At 40.7% G+C, this 25275-nt stretch overlaps 1 protein-coding gene across 5 annotated transcripts in view; it reads left to right on the top strand.

Annotated features, from left to right (window-relative positions):
* The first annotated feature begins 2845 nt into the window (after positions 1–2845).
* The window catches only part of GOLIM4 (golgi integral membrane protein 4), a 76758-nt gene continuing 54328 nt past the window's right edge, over positions 2846–25275 (top strand). For 3 of the 5 annotated variants that reach the window (XM_087440068.1, XM_087440067.1, XM_014783220.2), the window contains exon 1: positions 2846–3670. In XM_087440068.1, the coding sequence (XP_087296194.1) occupies positions 3484–3670 (187 nt within the window). In that variant the 5' untranslated portion in view covers positions 2846–3483. The remainder of the gene's footprint in view (positions 3671–25275) is intronic. The other 2 variants (XM_014783218.2, XM_004424771.3) reach the window with 1 other exon arrangement.

Genomic DNA, 25275 nt, shown 5'->3' on the forward strand with positions numbered 1-25275 from the left:
TGAAAATTATTAACTTATAATTATCTATTTTTACAAATAAAACATTGGCTGTATCCCTCAACTATATTTTTCTTGCCTTCCTCTATTTTGAAAATGAACAAATTTTACTGAAACGACAAATTTACTAAAACTGGAGAGAATACTAAGGTTCCCAAATGTTACCTTAGCCTTTCTCAAACATAAGAGCTTTAATCCCTTTAAGTTAATTTTTTCCTGCCTTATAAATAAAATATTAAATTGGTGAAATTCCCCAGGATGTAAAATTTTTAAATTTTATATATTGTTAAATATATATAATACAGAAATATAATTATATAATACTATTTTCAAAGTGATAAAGAAACAAAAATAAAATAGAACTAACAATAGACCTAGCAAGACCATTATAAATTTATAAGCTCTACCCAAAGGCAATGTTATGTAAATTCAATTCATAGGCCCTGGATAGCTTCCCCAGTGTTGGCCTTTCTAAAGCTCTATACCGATATTTTCAAGAAACTGGCAGCATACTTCACCTTGGAAAAGTAATATTATAAAGACACTGCCATTAGTGATTTTATGTACTTCTACATACCCTTCTTGAATTTGAAATAATGGATAAGTTCAGGTAATAATTTTTGTTCTCTTTCAAATTTTATGACTAAAATATTGAGTTGTGTTTTATGGCCTATATTTATTATATTCTGTAGAGTCAGCCAGCAGCTTTAGGCAAAGAATACCTTTGGAATCTGCAATCAGATCTGAAAGAATCAGAGGTTTAAAATGAGTGATCACGTATTCTGGAAGCATAAGAATTTTCCAGAGATTCTGAAATACAACTAAATACTGCATACCCTGTAATATATGAGCAATAATTTTCCCCAACCCTCTGTAGGGTTTCTTTTTCTTCTGTGGCTCGGATAATTTTCTATTCAAGTATGGGCCAGGAATAATTGTTGCTATAAACCTTCATTTCCTCCAGAGCAGTTACGGTAGTTTTTTTGGAGGAAGAGTTTATTTAGCAAATTGTACGCTGACAGTGGTAAAATTTTTAGTTATGAGGAATTCTAACAAGGTTTCAGGAATTATCCAGTCTCAATTTCTAAGAGTTAGACAGCAAGAGAGAAATTTAAACAGTGGTAGATTCAATAACAAGTAAGGCTATATAGTATCTACACAACAGAACAAAACTCTAAAACTTCCTTAGATCTTTTTCTTTTTAAATTAGGTTCTCATTTAATGGACCAGATACAATTTGTTAATATAACTTGTTTAAAAAGAATGAGCACCTGGCTTCTACAAGACAAAGAGATGGAAAGAGCAGAATTCTGACCTGGATTCTAATCTTGCTGAGCTCCTAACTTTCTGCATGACCCAGAAGGTCCCAGAGCTATCATAGTCACTTTGACAAGCTTTGATTTGTTTATTTACCAAAATGTGAGCCTAATACTTAACCTGGCTGTGATAAGTGAGATAGTGTATTTCTAAGTGAAAGTATTTTGAACAATATAATGTAAATTACTATTAAGGAAAAGCACATGCCAGGCACACTTACTTTTCATGGTAGTATAAACGTCAGAGGCTAGCTATGTTGTAAATTCAGCTTACTTTACATAAGTCTTTTAGCATCATCTAACTTCAGAGTCCACCTAAAAAAATTCTGCATCAGGGACTGTCCTTATGTTGTATTTGGCTAAACAGATCTACCCTCATTTTGAGCACTCACTGGGCATTATCGATTGTGATGACTAAAATCCAGTTATTATATCACAAAAATTATGCAGTATGTAATAAATTCCGTGACACTACTGAAACATTTGAGAAATTAAATTTACTTTCTTAGAATTCAGGTCAAGAGCAGAAACAAAATTATCATTTATGCATAACCTCAATTTTCCTTCCTCAGGTACATAGAAAGAACAAATGCACTTCGGATTTTCTTTGAAGGGGTTTGTGGACATCAAGCTCGTTTACTTGTTTTTACATAGGGAATCTTTGTTGGCCTTTAAAATGTAATTTAGCAATGTAACTGATGTCTTTTTGCCACCAATAAAACAATACATGTGATAAAATGAATGCATACTTATTTCAGCCTGTAAGATTTGTTTTTAAATTATTCTATTTGCAGCCAGGGGAAAAACATGAGATCATTTCTTTCCCCTCTGCCAAAGGCAAACGGATTTCCCCAACCCACGCGGGCAGTGGAGCAGTAAGTCTAGCGTGCTAGCGTGCTGAGCCTCTCGACCCGTGTCCTGCCATCTGTGGGCACAAACGCATCCACGTTAGTACACGGGATGGGGACTCAGCTGGCAAGGCGTCTCTGGTTCGACTGAGAAGACCGTGCAGACGACGTCGTTTATCCCGCGTGTCTGCCGCATCTGCCCACTGGATAGGGCAGGAAAGAAAGGGTACTCGGTAGAGTGTACAGTTGTTCCCATACATTCTCTCCCACTTATATACACTGTACTGCTCTCCCCACGTGCGTCCCGAGTGCTGGATCACAAACGCACACACTCACATGCACACTCACACACATGTGCGCACCGTACCTCGCCCAGCCGCAAGCCGGGACACGTCCCCCGCGCACCCTAACCTCCCCGCCCCTCGCTCCACCGCCTCTCCCCACCCACCCGCACTCCACGTGGGCGCACCCCGGCGCCAGGCGGCCGCGCTGCCCACGGAGCCCCTCCCGGCCCCCGCGGTGGGAGGGGAGGCGCGGCCCTGGGGTCGGACGGACACAGCGGACGTCCAATCGAGCCCGGCAGTGCCTCCCCGAAGGGAGGGAGCGGCGGCTCGGACGGGCCCAATGAGCGGGGAGCCCGAGTGGGACTTCCTCCCGGAATCCCGTTGGCCAGAATAGCGGGGCCGTGGGTGACACGTAAGTTGGGTGGGAGGCGGCGGCGGCGGCCCAGAGGCGGCAGCCCCGTCAGTGACACCGGCCCGCTGTCCCCCAAACCCGGCCGGGGCAGCCGGCCCGCATCCATCCACCAGCCCGCGGGCCGCGCGCTGAGGGGCCGCCTGGAGCCCGGGTCCCTTTGTTGGGCGCGCGCCTCCTCCTTTTGGTGGCAACAGAGTCGCGCAGTGGGAGCCGCCGCGAGGGGGCGGGGAGCGGCCGGGGCGGGACTCCGAGCGCCGCCGGGGCAGCCGGGCCAGAAAGTGGGGAGGAAGAAAAAAGGCAGGAGGCGTCCGGGGCCCGGCGCGGCGACAGCCCGCTCAGAAGTATGCGGAGGGCCCCCTCCCGGGCCCGGGCACTCGCGGAGAGCCAGCCTCGCAAAAGTTTGGTGGCGGCGGCCGCGCCGGCGGCGTCGATGGCTGCGCGCCCCGCGGCGCGCGGGGGCTGAGCGGGCGCCACTCCCCCCCCCGGCCCCGCTTTTGTGTCTCGCGCCTCCTGCCCATGCTGCGTCCGGCCCCCTCCTGCGGCTGCCGCTGCTGAGCGCTCGCTCGGGCCGAGCGGAGGACGGGACGGCGGCGGGGGCGGCCGCGGCGCGGAGTCCAGGCGGGACTATGGGAAACGGGATGTGCTCCCGAAAGCAGAAGCGGATCTTCCAGACGCTGCTGCTGCTCACCGTGGTGTTCGGCTTTCTCTACGGCGCGATGCTCTACTACGAGCTGCAGACGCAGCTGCGGAAAGCCGAGGCGGTGGCGCTCAAGTACCAGCAGCACCAGGAGTCCCTTTCCGCCCAGTTACAAGGTACGGTTAACGGGACGCGCGCGGCCGGTGGCCAGCTTTGCCCCACGCCTCCCGCCCGTCTGGAAAAGTGGCTTCGGTGAGCCGTTGGCACTGCGGGGGCCACCTCCGACCTTCAGGGACATCAGAGGCCAGCCCTGCAGGGCCGCCGGGCCTCCGGAGTGTCATCGGGGTAGATGACATATCCCTCCTCCCGCTTCCTCCAGCGGTTACGTTTGAAAGTCGTGCCACCAGCCCCTGGTCCCGCTGGGCGTTGGATGGCCGGGTGCGCACGGAACCCTTTACCCCAGCGCTTGTCAAAGGCCCAGCTGCAAACCGGGCAGGCAAACCGGGAGCCTCCCTCCGCTTCTGCCAGCCCGTCCCGGAGGGGCATGGTCTCCTGGTTTCTAGATATTTGCTTTCCAGTTGACTTTGTCAGTAGCCTAAGAAATGGGGAGTTTGGCACGGGTTTCTCAAACTGTGCTGTTTTTTCAAGGGAGATTAAGCCATGACCCAGCAGCGGCCCAAACTAATGGCCCAGTCCAATGGAACCTAGACCTGCTAGTTTCTGTTAACTTAATGGGGTGACTTGAGAGATGTTGCAAAAATCCACACCACTACTGTTCACCATCCTGCAGGTATGTTTTTGGGGAAAAAAAAGGTTCATTTGTCTTCCTGAGTAACTTGTACTTAGTTTATCATAGAACTAGGGGTGTGTGTGTATTTTACAGTTAGCCTTGAGAAGTCCAAGAGAAGAAACAGTTTTTCACTTTGCCGGACACAGCAAACACAACTTGAGCCAGACTGGTAGAAAGACTTACAGCTCCTATCCTTCTATTTTAGAATCTCCTTTAATGTAAATTTTAGAAACATAAATGATGCATGACTGCGAAGTAAGCATGGTGTGGTCTTGTTAAGAGCATAGTCATCCTATCCATATTTTTTGAAAGCTTTTACTTGTAGTTGGGGCTAGTTTTCAACGCTGATGCAGCCCTCTCCGCAACCAAAAATAAATAAGTAAATAAAAAGCTGTGAGTAGTGAAATGTTGATGGGCTTTGCTGATAATGCAAATATAGCTTATTTCATATTACTAAGAAGATACGAGTTGGATGGATGTTTCTGTCAGTGTATGTGTATCCAAATATAAAACAGATGCCTTTTCTTTGCTTCAGCTATTTTGAGTGTTTTCTAGTAAAAAAAAAGTTTTTTTTCGGTGAGAGAAAATGATGCACAGCTGATTGCTTCTTCTTTCCTCTTCCCAACTTAGTAAGGGAAGTATTTTTAGCTTACTGAAGCTGCATAGCCACAGGCAGTGAAAATATGTGAGCTGGGCTTGGTTTAAAAGGAAAACTTGTTTTGATACCATCTTAGGTTAAAAATTTTTTTCTGTAAACTTGTTGAAATTTACCCATGAATTATTGGTATGCAAAGCATGGGTATTTATTTACTTACTTAGAAGATATCAGCAAGCTTCCCTGTGAAGTTCAGTGCCATTAGACCAAGGGAAAAATTTCCCATCTAATTGTACAGTGGCAGGACTAGATTATGACACACATGGCTGGAAGGGATGTGTATGGTGGATTGTATGAGGTTAGTGCCTTGGTCTCTTAGTGAAGGAGACCCATGAGAGCAGGCGCTGTCATGCTTACCAATACATCCTCAGCACTGCACAGTGCCTGACACTCATGAAAGGATCAATGTATATGCAATCAACAAACTTATCCTGAACTGTGAGATAGTTAATCCCAAACACTTTTTTTTTTTTGTGAGGAAGATTAGCCCTGAGATAACATCTGTTGCCAATCTTCCTCTTTTTGCTGAGGAAGATTGGCCCTGAGCTAACATCTGTGCCCATCTTCCTCTACTTTACATGTGGGATGCCTGCCATAGCATGGCTTGATAAGCCATGTGTAGGTCCATGCCTGGGATCTGAACCTGCGAACCCCAGGCTGCGGAAGTGGAGCGCACGAACTTAACCACTACACTACTGGGCTGGCCCCTCTGTCTCTGCTTTTTAAAAAAAACAAAGTAACAACAACAAAATATTTTGCCCAAATAGCGCATTGGCCTCGACTGCCAGTGCTGGAACTCGTTCACTGAGGCCCTGATTCCTGAGTCATGGCCTTTATTTGCAGTATGCCATTTTGAAAATCAATCTCAATTTTTGTTCTCCTTTTATTTGCCTTTTGATGGTGGTAGTAGGGGAGAAGAGTGCTGGTAAGTGGTAATATAAGACCATTAAAATACACAACATTTGCTTTGCAGCAGGAGATGAAAAAATGTTGTAGGTAGTTTGAATGAGTGACCGCAAAGTCCATTTCTTAATATACTCTTTTGCCATTTCCTCATGAGTTGTGTTGCTGCAATAATTACAATATGATTATGCATGAAGAATTATTCCCCAAGCAGGCTGCAGTTTCTCCTTTTTAATGGATTCACGATTGATTTCTGCAGTCTTTATTTTGGATTTCACATCTGCAGGCCATCTCATGAAGATTTTGTGATGGTATGCAGCTTTTGCTTCCCTTTCCCAGTGGCAAATGCCGTTTTGCTCAGCAGCACTGTGCGCTGCCTGCATAGGTGTCCTTTTAGGGCATTAGACTCTCCATTGTGAAGGCTTGTTTAGTTATGTGAGATCTCTTGACCTGGCCTGGATTAAGATCCAAGTTAATTATGAGTGGCCTTCTTTGAAAAATATGACTCTTGAAATGTTTAAGTAGTTTGGCCCTATAATCTGCAGGTATGCGTTTGGTAAGTGAGCCTGTTTAGGTCATCTTCAGTTTAAGAAAGGGTTGTAGTCCAGAGACTATTTTGAAAGTAGGTAATGTTTAAGTGCATCATGTAGTAGAACAGTTCCATAAATAGGAGATGGTAGGGAGTGACATGGGGAAAGTTCTAAGACTAGGCAACCCACCCTCCACTAAAAACAAATTTCTGTCTGCCAGCGTATCTATTTACCTATTTATCTATCTCCCACCCATTTGTTGTTGCTAGTGCCATCTAGTCGATTCCTGCTCCTAGTGACGCTGTGTACAGCAGAGCCTTCTTTTTGCGCCATCCTCTTACCTTCCGGCACTAAATCAGACAATGCTCTGCTGCTATTCACAGGGTTTTCATGGCCAGTTTTTTCAGAAGTGGGTGGCCAGGTCCTTCTTCCTAGTCTGTCTTAGTCTGGAAGCTCCGCTGAAACCTGTCCACTGTGGGTGACCCTGCTGGAATTTGAAATACTGGTGACATAGCTTTCAATGTCACAGCAACAGTCAGCTGCCACAGTATGACAACCAGCAGAGGGGTGGTGTGGTTCCCTGACAGGGAAATGAACTGGGGCCTAGCCACTAGACCACCAGGGCTGGCTATCTCTCGCGGGTACTGTACCTCAATTATTCTGAGGAGTCGGGCAGAGGTTACATACTGGTGGCTACACACTAGTAACAACCTTTGACCAGCACGGTGTTTAATTAACCTTTAAATATTTGTAAAAACTGCTTTCAAGTAGGCCATGCACCGCTCTCTGCCTGCACACGGTGGTTCTCAGCTTTGACTGCCCATTAGAATCACCTGAGCAGCTCCCAGACCAATTAAATCACCATCTTTGGGGGTGGAACCCACCTGGCAGTCTCCCCAGGTGATTCCAGTGTGCAGCCATGGTTGAGAAGCACAGCTCTATTTTCATAAAACTGAGCCACTTGACACGTTTATTTTACCTCCTTGGCTGCAAAGACATTTGAGAGTTTTTTTTTTACCTGAGTGTGTGATTCAGATTCTAGCCCAGCAACTTTTTGTGTGAACTTGGGCCGCATTTTTCTTATTTGTATAATGGATATTAGAATGACCTATTTCATAGGGGTATTGTGAGAATAAAATAATTAATACCCATAAAGCTTCTAACACATACCTAGCACATAGTAGGTACTTCTCATTAAAGATTAGCTGTTACTATTATCACAGTCCCTGTTTGAGCTAAGATGTTTCATTTCTTTCCCTTCCCAGGTTTGTCATGGGTAAAATTTTGAAATTGGCAGGATTTGTTTTAATAGTTAGCGACCTCCTTTTAGTGTACCTGAATGAACATCAAAGAAAATAGGTAAACTGGCCTAAATCCAAGTACTTTACCCTGGAGAAAGGACCTTCCCTGACAATTTAAATTTAGAAGTAGGTGTGGTTACTGATTAACTCTCCTTGCCTCACATCAGATGAGGAGGGGGGTGACTGCAAGAGAGAGAAGTAACCTTGTATAATAAGACCTGGGAGGGAGATCTAATTCTTTAAGTTTAAAAAGGGTAGGGGCAAAGAGCCCCTCATTCCTAAAACACTGGATTGCATTGTTGCAGCCGTGCTCTTGGTCTTCCCCGTGATGACCAGAAACCATCCAGAAAAGGTTTATATCATGTTTCCTATGCTCCTATTCCAGACAAGTGTATTGCAACTGTGTAGGATAAACAAGTTTGGTGCTTCTAAGAGTGACATTGTTATTTAAGTTAGTTGTCCTTTGCATCGTGTTTCCCTAACACACAGGATGGCTGGCTAGCCTGAGCGTGAACACATCATACTGTAGCTGGATTCTTCTTTGTTTTCAACCTACCCTGAATTTGCTTTTTTTAAAAAAATAAAGTGCTTCTGTTCGGGGCCAGGCTTTTTTATTCTTTCATCTCCAGTGCCTGGTATGTAGTAGGTGCTCAGTTAAGTGGTAGGTCTGTACCTATGTGGTATTTTCTCTCTGCGTGTGAATGTGCTTGTATGTGGTGGGTAGTGAAGTGTAGTGGATACAGGCTGAGTCAGAGCACTTGGATTTGATTTCTTGCTATTTTTTTTTAGCAGCTATGTAGTCTTGGGCAAGTTGCTTAACTTCTCTGTGACCCGTTTTCATCGTATGTAATAATCAGGATAATAGTGCGCATAATAAGTTGTCATGAGGATTGATAGTGTTAGCGGGTATACTGTGCTCAGAAGGGTGTAGCTTGCATTTTGGACTATTGGGGAACCTCACGTACAACAGAGTGGTTCACAGACCTCAGTAATTTAGCCCCACAAGTGTGGGCAGTGTGGGGTAGGGATACTCATTTTCAAAGTGCAAAGTTAGGACTTATAGACATCACTTAGATATTGTCTATTAAGTCAACATTTTCACTGAAATATATCTTGTAGTTAAAAGGAGATGTTTATTAAATAGCTGTTTTTATTCTGTTTTGTTTAAAAAATGGAACAGAAATAAATTCTCTTTAAGTTCAGTAGTTTTTATTTATATGTAAAACCCTGCCTTAAAATTCATTCCCTGAATAAAAGATAAAAACTTCTAGATAATTGTTGAAAATCTGACTCAAATAAGCATTCTGTTAACTATATAAGATTTGCACAAATATGTATGATTCTGCACATTATGTCTGCCTTAGTCATCCCTGTAAATTGGAACATGCCAATATTGGTTGACCATGAAGAGAATTGCTCATGATCGGTGAGCCTTTAGTTTAAGTCCCAAGTAGACTGGAAGCCTTACCTTGACTTTGTTTATTCTATCCTGCCTTACCAAGGCCGGTTTCCATGGGCTGGGGCACAGGACCATGTTTCAGTGACTACAGGAATGAGTGTCTTGTCTTGGGGAAATAATGACTGAAGCTGGTGTGGACCCAAGCGCAAAGGATTTGAGAGAAACCAGAAGAGGGGGGAGAAAGGGGACTGATATCAGTTTATGACTTTTCAAAGCATTGAGGAAGATTCTTGTTCACATTTTTATGCCCTGAAGGGAAAGAGACAGGGAATAGTGAAGGGAGAGTAGGTTTGGCATCAGATAGGGTTTGAATGCAACTCTGGTGGGTACCAGTAGAGTGACCTTGAGCTGGCAAGTAACCTCTCTGAGCTTGAGTTTCTTCATATTTAATTGGGGATGATAATATCTACCTTGCATACTTGCGTAGATTAGAAACACTGGATCTAAGGTGACCAGCACGAATCCTGGTGCGCCTTACTGCTACATTTGTTAGGTGGCAGGACTGCAGTTGCTGGGTTAGCACTGGGCTGCTTGGTTGTTATCTTGCCCACCATTTCCTAAATTTGAGTAGGTAATAGTGGTATTAGCTGTGGCCCAAATGTGAGCTCTGTGCCCAAGTAGGCTGAAACTTTTATTTGATTTAAGACACTCTCACTCTGTCTTTTCTACCCTGTTGACCCCTTTTGGGGAAGAAAAGACCTGAAAACGCTTTACAAGGTAGCATCGAAGAGTTGCTGTTTTTCATTTTCACAACCGAGTGTTCTTATTTTATCACTCAGGACAAAATGTTTTTGCTGTTCTTGCCAGTCAGTGGTCTGTGGGCTTTTGTAGCTTTGTTTGGAAGTGCAAGTTATATATAATGTAACTTTGTTGTAAAAGAAAAATGGCAAACTGTATTTTCCTTTAAAGCCACTGTTATTTGAAGTGAATTTAGTTTGATAGAATTTTGAAAATTTATTTGAAGGAATTGAATTATTTTAAATATATAGCATTTATTGAGTATTTACTGTGTGCAGGTAGTGCACTGAGCGCGTGATGTGCATTTTCTTTTTTTTGTGTGTAAGGAAGATCAGCCCTGAGCTAACATCTGCCAATCTTCCTCTTTTTTTTTTTTTTCCTTTGCTGAGGAAGACTGGCCCTGGGCTAACATCCATGCCCATCTTCCTCCACTTTATATGGGACACCACCACAGCATGGCTTGCCAAGCGGTGTGTGGGTGTGCCCCCGGGATCTGAACCGGCGAACCCCAGGCCCCGGCAGTGGAGCGCGTGCACTTAACCGCTTGCACCACCGGGCCGGCCTGATGTACATTTTCTCATCTAACCGTGACACGAGCCCTTCAATGTGGATGAGCCATCTGAGGCTCAGAGGGGTTAATTAACTTGCCAGTGTCAAGGTCGAGTCTAATGAAACTGAGCTTAGAACCCCGATATGACTTCCTAGCCTGTGTTCTTTCCACTGTACTCCATTGCCCTCAAAATTATTTTAGTGTCTCTCATGACAATATTAAAGGTTTTGAGAAAGTAGGTTAGGCGGGTCATATGAGGATTCAATATAAAATTTAGCAACAGAAATAACAGGTGTGATTATTTGATGCAGCATTTTCAGAGTGTAGGACATTTGCTGCTGTTACTGATTTGGGTTGATACTGGGGTTGGTTTTAGGTGGTATGCAGATGCTGCATAAAATAACATCGAATCACATAGTAAAACTCACCCTTTTGAATTCCCTTTCAGTATGTTCTTGACAAGGAGGAGCTCTCAGTTTTATGCTAGAATCTCTCTCCTAGATATAGCTGCTCATTTGTTTTTCTCAAAGAGAGCAACTTCAGGCAACCAAATCTGGTTGCCTGATTTGGCAACCAGATTTGGTTCAGGCAACCAAATTCAGGCAAAAATCTAGCTATCAACCCGATAGCTAGAATTTAATAATTGTTTGTTGTTATTTTGCATTTAAATTTTACAGTTATCATCCATTAATGCCATGTAAGTCGGGTTTTTTATTTACAAGGTAGTAGTTCAAGTTTCCGTTTTAGAAGTTTATTTTAGGGGAAAAAGTGAATATTTGGTAACCCATAGTACCTGTACAGATTTTGCATACATAAAGAAAGAACTCGTGCTTGGAGTACCTGCATGTCTGAAGTTTAGGAACGCATTAACTGATCAAATCTGATACAGCCACTAAATTTTGCAGTTAAGAAAATAATCCTGAAGTGGATGAATCATATACCATGTGTGTCAAGCTGAGCACAGAGCTCGCATATCCAGACTTCCAGTACAACGGAGCTTCCCTCCACCTCGCTCTGCTGCCTCTGGAGACCAGCAGCACCGTCTTCTCAGTTTGAGCAGAAAGGGGCGTTGCTATTTTTAAACAATGCTGTATATTTCTGAATGGCGTATTTGTGTTCTTTGTTTTTATTGGCCTGTGAGTGCTTATCCAGAGGATGTGCCAGTCGTTGCCCTTCACTAATAAGCCTCCCTGCATAGGCTCATAGCCTGGAGGGATGTGGGCATGCAATACATTGCTCTTTATAAGAGTATGACACTTTAAATAATATTGCTTTAACTATTTTTCATATATAAAAATGTCACAATATGATAGATCGTGAATAGAATAGTAAAAGATGTGCTGTCATTCTGAAGGATAAGGCATTATAGAACATTTGAATGACACCATTTCCTTTTCTTTGAGAGTAAGTGAATTTAAGAAAAATATATCATCATTTTAGGAGAGTCAAACATTCCATTTCCCATTTCACATCTCATTTAAACCCCTCTTTAAGTGGAATTTTGTTACAAACAACAAAAAATCTGCAGATCAAGATATTTAAGAGAGCTTTAACATTGCTTGTATGTTCTCAACAATAGCTGTGATGCTATAAAATAAATATTCTACATAGATAAAAATTGGGCAGCTAATAATTACTTGATTGGTTAGTGTACAGCAGTTTTTCAAGTTTTACATTAGTGAGATTGAATATTATAAATCTATAATTCCTCTTGCATCAATCTCTCAACCTATTAATAAACATTTAGAGGGAGTTTTTAAAAGGACTTTATATCCTTTTTAAAGGTTTGATGCTATATGTTAAATTGAACTGATATCAAACATCACTTTTATTAAATAATGAAAAATAAATCTCTTTACTATGTAGGTGAGCATCTGCTCAAAATCCAGAAGTCATCCAAGTTTGATGTGGGTGTGGCTGAGGCTCCTAGACTGTAATTCCTCAAGTATAACTTCTCAAGTATAGTTCTTTTTCGTCTGTGAGTCTGTGAAACTAAAGAGTCAAGATCTCTGATCTCAACACAACCAACATACAACAGTGGTGCAGGTATAAGATACCTAAATATTCTTGTTCAAAAAAGTGGAAAATACAAGGTATGTAGGAGACACTGGTCCATAGCAGTTCTGAAATCCAGCTAGACCAGTGTTTCTTGACTAGGTCTCCAGGTGTGGGGGTAATTCTCCATGGCTCTTGAATCTACCCTTTGGGCTATTTGTTCCATTCTCTGAGTCATCCTTCCTTTTTCATGAAAGGTAGCATGTGTTTGCAGCTGAGTTTTCTCAGCCTGCTTTTTGCCAGTAGAATTTTTGAAATCTGTAGCCTTTTTTCATTTAGTACATCCCTTTCCCTTTCAGTCCAAATTGGCAGTGTTTCTGCTGATAAAATCCTCTCAAAACTTTTGTGGGTCTCCTGTGAAACTTGTTGGGGCTTACTCTATTACACAAAAACCACACCCATGTATTTCTTGGAGATAAATCTTCTCTACCTTGGGCTTCTGCTGAGATAAGGGAGAGACAATGCCGTTTTAACTTCCCAAAGTCCTATTGAGAGGATCTGCGAGTCACATCCTTAAACTTTTAGAAGATCCTATGATCTGACTGAATAGTACTCTGAGACACCACATTTCCAAGGTCTTAACAAGGATTTCAGAAGCCACACCCTTGGTCTCATCATTAGACCATGATTTTTTTCTGAAGTTCCCTGGAAATGATCTTTGCTTGAAAGCTATTTCTTAATTTTAACATTGTTTGCTGTCTAGGGAGGCTGAGAATTTTCAAAACCATAAAGTCTGCCTCCTTTTTGTTGAGTAGTCCATCCCTCAATTTATCTTCTCACAGTTTACTACAAACAGCAAGAAGAAACCGGGTAGCATCTTCAACACTCTGCTGGGAAATCACCCAGTTCATTTGGCATGTTTTTTGTGCCTGCAGGTGCCTGCAGGTCATGTAACTATACATAAGTGTGGGTATTGTTAAACCTTCTGCCATACATGATTTCCCATTTCCAATAAAATTTTCCTCACTTTCATTTATGCCCTTACTAGCAATCTCTTCAAAGTCCGAAATTCTATGAACAATATGTTCAAGGCACTTTACACCTTCATTCTTCTTAAGGCCCACTATAGAGTTCTAAAGTCGCTCCCACCTTTTAGATTTCTGTTAGGGCAGCACCCGACTTCCAAAAACTGTATTAGTTATCCTGTTGCATGGCAAATTGTCCCCAAACTGAATTGGCTTCGGACAGCAAATATTATCTCACAATTTCTGTGCAAAAGGAATCTGCGCTTAGCTGGGTGATCTCTCAGGATCTCTCGTGATGTTGCGGTCAAGCTGCTGATCTCAAAATTCAACTGGGATCGAAGGATCTGCTTCAGAATTCACTAATGTGGTTGTTAGCAGGCCTTAGAAGATACGCTTCCAATCGCACTCATCTGGGCCTTTCCAGAGGACATTCTGCAGTTCCAGCATGGAACTTACAACATGATAGCTGGCTTCCCTCAGAGCAAGAGATCCAAGAGAGAGGTAGAGAGAGAGTGTGCAAGAACCCAAGATGAAAGTGAAAGTATTTTAATAACCTAATCTTGAAAGTCATATCCTGTCACTTCTGCCATATTCTGTTCATTTGAATGGAATCACTAAGTTCAGCCCACACTCAAGGGAAGGGGTTTATGAGGGCATGAATAACAGAAGGTGGGGGTCATTGGGGGCCATCTTAGTATCTGTCTACCACAAGGTGAGAATGTTATTATTGTCAGTATCATTACCAAAGTCATGATAAGCTAACATGCTTTGAGCACTTGCTATGTACCAGGCACTATTCTAAATTATTTTCTTGGATTATCCATAATACTTTTGTAAAAATATTTTACTACATATTAAAATGTGATCAGGGCCGGCCCTGTGGCTTGGTGGTTAAGTGCGCGCGCTGCAATGCTGGTGGCCCGGGTTCGGATCCCGGGTGCGCATCGAGGCACCACTTCTCCGTCCATCCTGAGGCCGAGTCCCACATACAGCAACTAGAGGGATGTGCAGCTATGACATACAACTATCTACTGGGGCTTTGGGGGGAAAAAATAAAATAAATAAAATCTTTAAAAAAATAAATAAATAAATAAATAAATAAAATAAAATGTGATCTACCATTTAATTTGAAGTATATTAGCAAGAAGTAGCATTTGAAATCATGGCACTTCAGAGGGAAATTTTCTGGTGTTTAAACCATCTGACTTGGAAGAATTAAAATTATAAGAGAGTTCCAGGTAACTCTCTGAAGGATAAACCCAACTAGCAGGCTGTCAAGGGAAATCCCAAAGTGGAAAGCATCATGTCCCTCGGGAGTTTTCAAAATCCGTTGACAATATGAAAATTGCCCACTGCTACAACTGACTGTATTCCTTTGGCATGTAGATAGGAATGCAGTGCAGTATGTTTGTATGTATAACATTTTCAGTTGCTTCTGAATGTTCCTTCTGACTCTATAAACTGCAGCCCTTGGTGAAGACCTCATTATTTGATAGATTAATTTTTTTTTTATATAGTTATACTGGTCTTAGATAAATATCTTTAAAGAAAGAGCATTAATTGCATAACTGATAATATCAACTAATTCATCCCTACTTTGAAGGTCAAGTTTAAAATATTGCAATATATGAGTTTTCTTTTGTGATATTAATAAAATAAAAAATAGAGCATAAGGGCATATTGTGAAAAAGGTCATCAAATGTTTTTTGATCTATTGTAATTCCAAATTCACAGTATGACCTTACTCTTCTAAACGTATTTTAGTAATTAGAAATACATGAGATAAATATTTCTATTTTCCATTTAACTCCCATTGTACTTTCCTAAACATATTTCTGTAAGAGATTGGATTGGGAAGTGGATAGAGATACTTTGTCAGTTGTGTTTGAGGCCCTATTCCATTCAAGAATCAAGGAGAGTTCTGTTCTTGTCAGTGAGAATTTGCTGTTGAATTTCTGTAGAACCAGCAATTCTCTTCCTATCCTACTGTTGTCTATGTGGGTACCAGATTGCTGCCATGATATTCTCTGTTACTCTGCGTTGCTGTGGACTTCTTCCTTTGGTGATATTCACATGGGTACCATAAGTACCTTGTGATGTGTGGTCTCCGCTCTCTGTCCCAAAAACCAAAATGGGAAAAATTCCCTACCTGTTCTACAATGTGCAGTGTGGTTCTTAGGAACACTTACAGGTTGCATATTGTTTTTTTCTCATATACCTTTTGCTAGCTGAGTTGGTTAGGATCCATGTGGATTAAGCTAGAGGATGCTCTCTTCTGTTAAAACTGTCCCAGGAAGCAGTAGCTACTAACCCAGCTGGCTAGAATGTTGTGTTGGTATTTGTGAGTGCATGTGAGACTCCTTATTTAGACCCCAAGGAGTCTTCATCTGAGGGTCCCACGGTAGCAATACTTTGAGTAAAGGCTGAACCTTTAAAGAAAGATTGCTTTGTTTTTATTGTAGACCTCCAGCTGTTCTCAAAACTGCCTCCTACCCAGCAACAACTCATTCCTAAGACCACATTGTGTGTCTTGTCTGTGACCTTCTCTTCCTTAAGGTTGGCGTTTTTAATTTGGGATCTATGAACTTTCTGAAGATACATGTCAGTTTTGTGTATATGCCTTTTTCCAAGACAGAAGCCATAGCTTTTATCAGATCCTCAAAGCATCAGTGACCTGAAAAAGGTTAAGAACCATTGCTTTAGGGCAAATTCCTCCTTCTGAGGTCCTTTCAAATCCATCTTGGAATTTGACCTCCCCTAGTCCGGCTGCATGAACCCTCTAGAAAGTGTCTGAGTGTGTAATGGGGTAGTCTGTACTCACTGCTATTCCTCTAAAGCCCTGACCCACTCCACCCCCCTCAAATGTAAGAAGAATCTTGATTAGGTACTTAAATGGCATTTAATAAATTGCATTCCTGGAATCCATTAGTAATTGCTTAGTAAATAATAAAAAATGCACTGTAATTACATGAGGAATTTATACTTTTCAAATTGCTTTATATTCATGATATCATTTGCTCCTGAAAACAACCCTATGATGTAGAATAAAGCAATATGCTATATTATTACCATTTTAAATTTAGGGAAACAAGTCACGCAGCAAGACAGTGACACGGTTGAGATCAGTGCTCAAATTGCTTGAACCCTAGTTTGGGGCTCTTACTTATCCTCAGTTTCCAACTCTCCCTCGCCCTGGAACTAAAATGAAGTTTTAACAGTATTCACAAAACGGAGTTTCTGACTTTGCCTCCTCAGAGGGAACTCTGTCCTTTTCAGATTTTGTGAAACAGTTAAACATGTTCCCAGATGGTGACTCACCTGGACTTGACGACTGGTCTCCTTGGAGTCCTCCTGTCACCCCCCACCACTCCGCATGGTGCTGATGGCTGCTCAAGCTGTTACTTTCTGCTTCACTCCTGCAGCTTTCTACTGTCAGTGGCGTGTTTACCGTGTTTCTTGTTGGATCTCATATGCCCTGGAGACTCCAAGCAGGCTTCGTAGGGATTGGGTCCCGGGGCGGTAAGAGTGATAGTCACTGTGGTGAGCTTGGCTTCATCACCCTTTCCATCGATCTCTGGCACATTGTCCTGATCCAGAATTAGAGGCTTGGGCTGTCCGTTACCTTAGGACGATTCTTTTTCAGACTCCTCTGTATCCTGGGGTCAAGACAGGGCTTAAGCTCACCCTGGGACCCTGCTAACTTTCACAGCTGTCACCTGACAGCATCTGTAGCTTCACCTTGACTTCACACTGGGGCTTGGAAGCTCACCACTCAACTGATTCTCCAGCTGTGTGTTTTAGCTTCCAGATGTAGAAGTCAAATCACTCCTAAATAAATCATAGATTGGGAGAGCAGGAAAGAATGCTTGTAGAGCCCAGGTTGCAAAGAGCAGCATATGGATATGTTTTGGTTTGGCTCACACAGTGCTCTGAAAAATTCACAGTAGTTGTGTACATGGAAAAAGAGATATTTTATGTAAACATCCGGATTTCCAACTCTGAAAAGTCGTAAGATCCGTCGCTACTGGGCTGTACTCCTGCATGCTGAATGGCAGCGTTTTGAATGGGGCATGTGGCTTCAGTGGCAGAAATTCCCACTGGGAATTATTTATCTTGAATAACTTTTTCAGTAGTTTATCAGTGAAGAAAGTGGGCCTCAGAGAGATCGAATGATTTGACGACTGTGCCATCCAGTATGGTAGCCACTGGTCATGGGCGGCTAAAGCACTGACAATGCAGCTAGTGTGGCTGAGGAACTGAATTTCAGATTTTAACTCATTTAAATTTAAATGTTAAAACTAAAAAAGCATCGTGAAATATTTTGCTGTTAAACACAACTTGATTGTTTTGGTGGCACTACATTTCAATGAACTGTTGTGTTAGATATTATTGGTGTGTTACAGTGCACATATACTTTCTACATTTTTAAATGCAGCTGCTAGAAATTTAAAAATTACGAATGTGGTTCACAGTGTACTTCTGTTGGACAGCGCTGACCTGACAGAGCTCAGGCAGCTTGTTGGTGGCACGTCTGGAATTTGTCAGCAGATATCCACAGGGCTAACCATATTTTTTCTTTATTACTAAAGTGTTGCCCGGCTTTTCTTCTAATTCTCAAAACCTTTTCATGATAACATATGATCTCACAAACTCCTATAGGAATTTGTTTTTCCTCATTTTTACATGGTCCATAATATAGTAGTGATTTTATGTAAAAGAAAATTTAGCTCCATGTGTTATCAACAATTATATAATAAAGGTAATTTTAAAGATAATAAAAGCAATATTCATGATATATAAAGACTATTTTTAATTTTTTTCTCATTGTAGGTGACACTGCCCATTTAATTTTCTCTGAATTATTTGGGTAAGAAAACAATGTTTAACACATTTAAAATAGCATTGTATTTTATTTTGGCAGAGATGTATATTAAAATGAGTCTAAAATTAGTTATATCTTGTATCTTGAAAACTAGACAAACTTACTTTTAGACCTAATATATTGAGTTCTTACATTTGACAAGATAAGAATCAAACACTTCACAAATAAAACATTGAGCATGTGAGTAGCCCAATCAAATCTAACCTTTACTTTTTTTTTGACATTTTAGATTGAACTATGAATTGTAACATACATACATAAAAGTACACAAATTGTAAGCATACAGCTTGCTGGATGTTCACAAACACATTTGTGTAAGCAGCAACCTGATGGAAATACACAACAATATCAGCCGCCCAGAGGTTTCCTTGAGCCCCTTTTAGTCATTAGCTGCCTTCTACCCCTTAAGGATAATCACCATGGATTAATTTTGCCTGTTTTTGTACTTTACATAAGTGGAATCAAACAATGTATACTCTTGCATCTGTCTTGTTTTGCTTAACATTTTATCCAAACTGTTACACGGTACATAGATTGTTCATTTATGTTAGTATGCCTGGGTGTCAGTCTGTCACAGTTTATCCACTCTGCTATTGATGGATATTTGGATAATGTCAATTCCTGCTGCTATGAATGTTCTAGTTCATTTGACTTGTTTTTTTCCCCCTAAGAACTAGCAACTTCTTGATGTGCTTGATGATTATTTTGAGAAGGTTAATGCAACTTAAGGACTATTTTGAGTGCATTTTCAGAATTATCTTATTATTGCTCCTCTACTAGTGCTGATTTAATATCATTATGCATCCTGTCTGTATGCACTGGTGTATTATCAGTACAATAAAAACAACTAAAACTTAATGTTCAGAATACAAGCATTGGTATCATTGTTCAGCCAAGAGTAAGCTGCCCAAGGGAGGGCCCAGATATGAGCTGGCTTAACTGGTCTCTATTCACCATCATTCTTGTTCTTTTGGTACATTCTTTTTCCATTTGTATTGTGTAAAGGGGTCATTTTTAAAGTAATTAATTAACTTATTTAAAAAGTAGAAATTACAACAGGCTCAATTACTGCCTTTTGCTGAATTAATTTCCTGAAACACATTCACAGCCCCTCTGGTTTGGGAACACTGCCTCTCACTGGAAGGGTTCAGAATATAAATAACAGCATTCGGGAGGAATGTTACGGAGTTAACTCAAATATCTGGTGGGTGGTTGAACTATCCTTAAGATTCCTTCTAAGCTAAAATTTTGCGATTTTTAAATTCTAAGATGCTTGCTTAAGTGAGCAATAATGAAAATAAGAATTACCTGTAGTGACTCATGCTCAGCAATTTATTAATGCACAGTAAGTTTTCACGGTATAGTTTTGCTTTATTATATATAAATGGCAAAAAAGAGCAATGATGTTCTTGGAGTTGATCCATGAAAATCTCATTAATATTACTTTTATAACTTGTCATAATTGAACTTTTATTAGGCTACAATTTGTCTTCATACAAATTATGATAGGAAAAAATAATAAAATATTTGTGTAAACAAAAATCTACCCCACTTTTTAAAAGAACAGATTTCTAAATCACTTAGGAACATAAAAAGGAAAGATATCCTTCTAGCCAAAGAATTAACAGATGATTCCCATCTCGTGATTCAGGCAGACTCTCAAAGTATTAGTACTCAAAAGTAATAAAATTGCACTTACTAAACTCTTCTTTAATTCAAGATTGTTACTAATTCATACTGGCTCCTCCTCCTAACACTAGTTAGTTCACGCGGTGAGAGTTTGAAGGGAAGCTGTTCAGAAACTGCTCAGAAAACCAGACAAGGGGTTCTAGAGTGTATCAGATATTTAGTGGGGGGCTTCACTGTCAGTTCACTTGGAGGATTTGCTTGATAAATTGTAGAAAAACCTGAGGTTACAAAATTGTAACTTGGGTTTCTTAAAATATACTTTATTCGGTATACTATAGTTTATTTCTGGAGATTAGACTTTAGTTGTGAAATGAATGTCTTTCTGTGACAACTTTTTCTTAAACGTTTCCTGTATTAAAAAGATTTCTGATTCTGTTTTCTGAAATGGAAGATAGCCAAAGAAAATTATTGTTAGTTTAGGATAGGTAAATCAAGAAGTTGTGGTTTAATGTGACTAATGTTACATGAGTAGCCATAGAAAGATACTTGAGTATCAATATATTAGTTTTCATTTTGTAACAATTTCAGAATCTCAGTAGCTTACAATAACAAACATATTCCTGTTCATAGGTCTGCAGTTTGTCTGTGGTTTGGCCATTATGGACAGGGCATGGCTGGGTCTGACTTATCTGGCCCTATGCATAGACAACAGGTTTTTGACCAGTGTCAGGCACACCCCAAATGCCTCCTTTCTATGACCAGTGCTGAAAGGATTTCATCTCCCTGGGGGTGCTCTTTTCAGGGTGTATCACAGGAGCGCAAGAAGGCGAGTGTTAACACTCCATGCCTCTTAAAGCCTTCACTTGGAACTGGCTCACAGCCATTTTTGTCCACATTCTGTTGGCGAAGCAAATCACAGGGTCAGTCCTGACCTTAGTGTATTGGGTGCAGGGGAGTGCTCAGCCCACAGCAGTAAGCACTACAGCGTGAATGGCAGGGTGTGGGTTGTATAATCACAGTAGTGATGGGTGAAGAATTTGGAATGATGACCCCATCTACCATTGTCAATTTCAAAATTGGCACAGTGTGAGATGAAAGAAGAAAGCTGGTTTTATTTAAAGAATCATTTTACGGTGATTTGAATAGACTTTTAAAAAGATTAAGTAACATAATTTTAGTCGTATTTGTGTTTTCTCAGCAAAGGGTATGAGTTTATAATGAAGCACTTAGCGTAAATTCTGAAGAAAAGGCAATAAGCAAATATGTTCTTTTATTCAACAAGCTTTTCCTGAAGCACCTACTGTCCACAGGCTTTCTTGGGGCATATAAATTTGATTATACAGTTGCTGCTATCAAGAGATGGAATTTAAATGAAGAATCCCTTAAAGTTAAAGGCTTTTCTATTTGATTTTTATGATCTGCTCTTTCAGTGACATAGACTAAGTAGAAGTTCTCTACCAAAGTATTTCAGCATTTAATATGCTGATTTTAGCAGCAAAAGCAGATATAATAAAACATAGGATTTAGTTTTATGCACTAATTTATGTGGGTGAAAAAAAACCTAGAACTAAATTGTTTTACGTGGCCCATGGATAGACTTGGGCATTTGAAATTTTTTGTAGACTTCTTGTGGACACGTGTAGTGCTTTGCTTTTTTAAAAATTTTGTTGCACTGGGATTCTTTTGTAAAAAAAGAAAATAAATGAAAAAAATTGTGCCATTAGTGTTTACTTCACGGTTCTAGCTCCTACTATGGCAACTATATATATTTATACCCAAGGCCTTGGGAAAAAACTGTGGAAAAGTCATGGTCAGATGCCCTGTCTTTTTGTCAGTCTTTCTGTCTGTCTTTCTGTCTTTTTAAGAACTTATCTGATTTTAAGCATTTCTTTAAAACGCTCTTCCTTTTCAAGCTGCACCTTTATTAATTCCATCCATTCAATGTGAGACTGTGTGTATGTGTATGATTGTATATATAGGTGTGTATGGCTGGTCAATTATTCTGTTGGCCGCCTTTAGTAAGATAATCCTAATAGCAAAATTATTTTTACTTTTTAAAGCTTGATTTTTCATCTCTCAGCTTGAGAATATCAGATTTTTCTACTGAAAAAGGGAAGCTGAAAGCTGGTCTCTAGGTACACAAATATGGCCTTGATTTGGAAATGGATATTTCCTGTGAGTTGTCCTTACATGCTTTTTGTGTGTATAATAGAAGAAGCAGTGAGAAGAGGCAAAGTTTTTTTTGACAAGTTCATTTCTGTACTTTTTGTGAACAATACCTGCTCAGAAAGTTTCCTGAGGAAGAACTTGTAGGTTCTTGTTAAGCCTAACAAGTGAAGCTCTAACGCTGTATGACACCAGTCAACAGTGGGCCAGTTACCAGTGCAAGTATTTGTTCTCTAACTTAAAGAAATACTTCTTGTTATTAACTTTGTTCCTTTGGAAAAATGTTGCTGTGGAAACAAAATCTGGCTTTCTTTTTGGTCTTCCTCATCTCTGTTTTATTACTTAATATTTTATTTTTGCTTTGCTGGTTGATTGCTTAAACACTTTTTTTTTAACAGTCTGGTTGGCACCAATCAGAACACAACAAAAAGAACATTTCTATTGACTACTTAATTCTTTTTAAAGGGAAAAGTCTTTCTTTCCAGGCCGCAAGGCATTTTGACTACAAGAGGTTACGATTTTTAACTACCACACCTAAAATTATTTCTTGAATTTTGAGTTATGTCTCAGTAGATCATATCTAATTTCCCCTCTTTCTAGGTCTATTCTGGTGTTATCCAGGTCACTCAAAAACCAGAACCTCTTGGCATGGTATAGGCTACATGGATAAGTTTTTCATATAATTGTGTTGACTCTACTTTCAAAATACATATCCTAAATCTTACCAATCTATAATATTTCTATGTCTAATATCCTAGGGTGATTTACCATCATCTCTTGACTGGACTAATTGCAATAGGCTTCCACCTGGTTTTCTTGCTCCCGCTCATATCTCCCCTATAGTAGCCCAATAGTTTACAAAGATTATTCTTTGTAAAATATAAATTAGGTAATGTTATTTCCCGTGTCTCTTTGGAGGAAATTGTAACTCTTCTCTGACCATAGTTGTACTTCACCAACAAGATTGCAGACACATGGGCTTTTTAGCTGTTTCATTGACACCCCAAACTCACACCCTTCTCAGAGTCTTTATACTTGCTGTTCTTTCTGTAACATTCTTCCCTGAGATCTCTTCATCACTGCCTCCATTTTATAGTCATGAGCTATGTAATGACATTTCGGTCAAAGATGGACTGCATGTACGACAGTGGTCCATAAGATTAGTACCATACAGCCTAGGTGTGTAGTAGGCTATACCATCTAGGTTTGTGCAAGTGCCCTCTATGATGTCCACACAACGACATATTTCTCATAGCGTATCCCCATCATTAAGCAACACGTGACTAAGTATTAAGCAAGACATGACTGTATCCAGGCCTCGGCTCAGATTTCAACTCCTAAAAAGGCAGCTGTATTAGTTATCTGTTGCTGCATAACAAATTACCCCCAAACTTAGCAGCTTCAAGCAACAAACATAAACATTAACTATTTCACGCAGTTTTCTAAGGGTCGCAAATCTGGGAGGGGCTTAGCTGAATGGTTCTGGCTCAGGGTCTCTCATGAGGCTATAACTGAGCTGTTGGCTGGGCTGCAGTCATCTAAGGATCAGCTTGGGGAGGATACACTTCCAGGCTCATTCACACGGATGTTGGCAGGCTTCAGTTCCTCACTATTGGCCAGATACCTTGGTTTCTCACTATGGAACACCCTTCTATAGATCGCCTGAGTGTCCTTATGACATAGCAGCTGGATGCCCATAGAGTGAGGGTTCTAATGGAGGAAGAGCCCAACATGGAAGCCACAGCCTTTTATAACTTAATCTTGGAAGTGAGATAGCATCACTTGTGCTGGATGCTCTCAGTCACACAGACCAATCCTGGTACATTGTAGGAGCGGGGAGTACATGGGGGTATGAGTACCAGGAGATGGGGATCATAGGGAACAATCTGGAAGGCTGCTTAATACAGCAGCCCTACCACCCATGGGGATTTCACTAGTTACTTTCGAAAAGCCTGCACCTTTCGTATTTGTTCAGAGGTAATCTGAACAATCTATAGAAGTCATAACTACATCTCTTCCTTGATATGAGGAAATACCCTGCATAAGCAGAAAAATGGTAATAGGTCATCTGTCTGCCCAACTACTATCTATCTCGTTATCCTACATTTTTATCTTATCTGCACTGATGACTATCTGAAATCTCATGTTGTATCTCTTTATTGTCTGTCTTCCTCTATGAGATTGTAAGATCTTGAATTCAGAAAACTGGTATTTCATGTCCACTGTTTTAATCCTTGAGCTTAGAACAGTGTCTGGAATATAGTAGGTAGTTATTTGGTAAATAGGTTTGCCTTTTCAAGCCCTACAAGTTTTATTTTAACTGTTTTATATGGAAGTGTTTCTACATGCATCCCTGTATTCTAAAATTGAGTATTTGGAACATAAACTTTATTAATTTAAGTAACATTTGCTGAGTTTATCTTATGTAGAAGGCACTGTGCTAGATGCTCTGAAGTTACAAACACAAATAATACAACCTACCCCTGAGGAGTTGTTTTAGTAAGGAAGGGCAGACTCTGGGGTGGGCCATATGAGGACAAGTGAAATAAAGAAGAAGGAAAAACTGCAGGGCCAGGGGGCTGGTGGGAGGTGGAGGAAACTACACAATACCAAGCCATCTTGATGTCTTGGGTTCAGTACAGTTATTTTGTGCTGTAGTATTGTGTTCCTTTAGCATGCTCAGGATGTAAGAAGGAGAGAAACCATATTTTTTGAACAACAGAAAAATCTGGAAACCTGGTCTACATAAGTAGAGATGGTAAATTATTTAGTTATGTATTTTTTAGAATCACCTTGCTGAAATGACTAAAACATATGAAATTTATTTCATTATATGTGATCATACGTAGAGCAGGTTACCCATTCATTAAATAGCTCTAGATCAGTGTATCTTTGGAATTAGTTCTCTGAGTAGTGATTCTTTTTGTTTTTGTTTTTTTTTTTGCTAAGAAAGATTGGCCCTGAGCTAACATCTGTGCCAATCTTCCTCTATTTTGTATGTGGTTTGCCACCACAGTATGGCTATTGAGTGGTGTAGGTCTGTGCCCAGGATCCGAACCTGTGAACCCGGGCCACCGAAGCGGAGTGTGCTGAACTTAACCACCAGGCCAGGGGGCTGGCCCCTAGTGATTCTTTTTTATAGTGTTCTTTGCTGTTGT

The sequence above is a fragment of the Ceratotherium simum genome, chromosome 15, assembly GCF_057802395.1.
Source record: "Ceratotherium simum simum isolate JZ-2026a chromosome 15, ASM5780239v1, whole genome shotgun sequence".
Classification (NCBI taxonomy): Eukaryota; Metazoa; Chordata; class Mammalia; order Perissodactyla; family Rhinocerotidae; genus Ceratotherium; species Ceratotherium simum.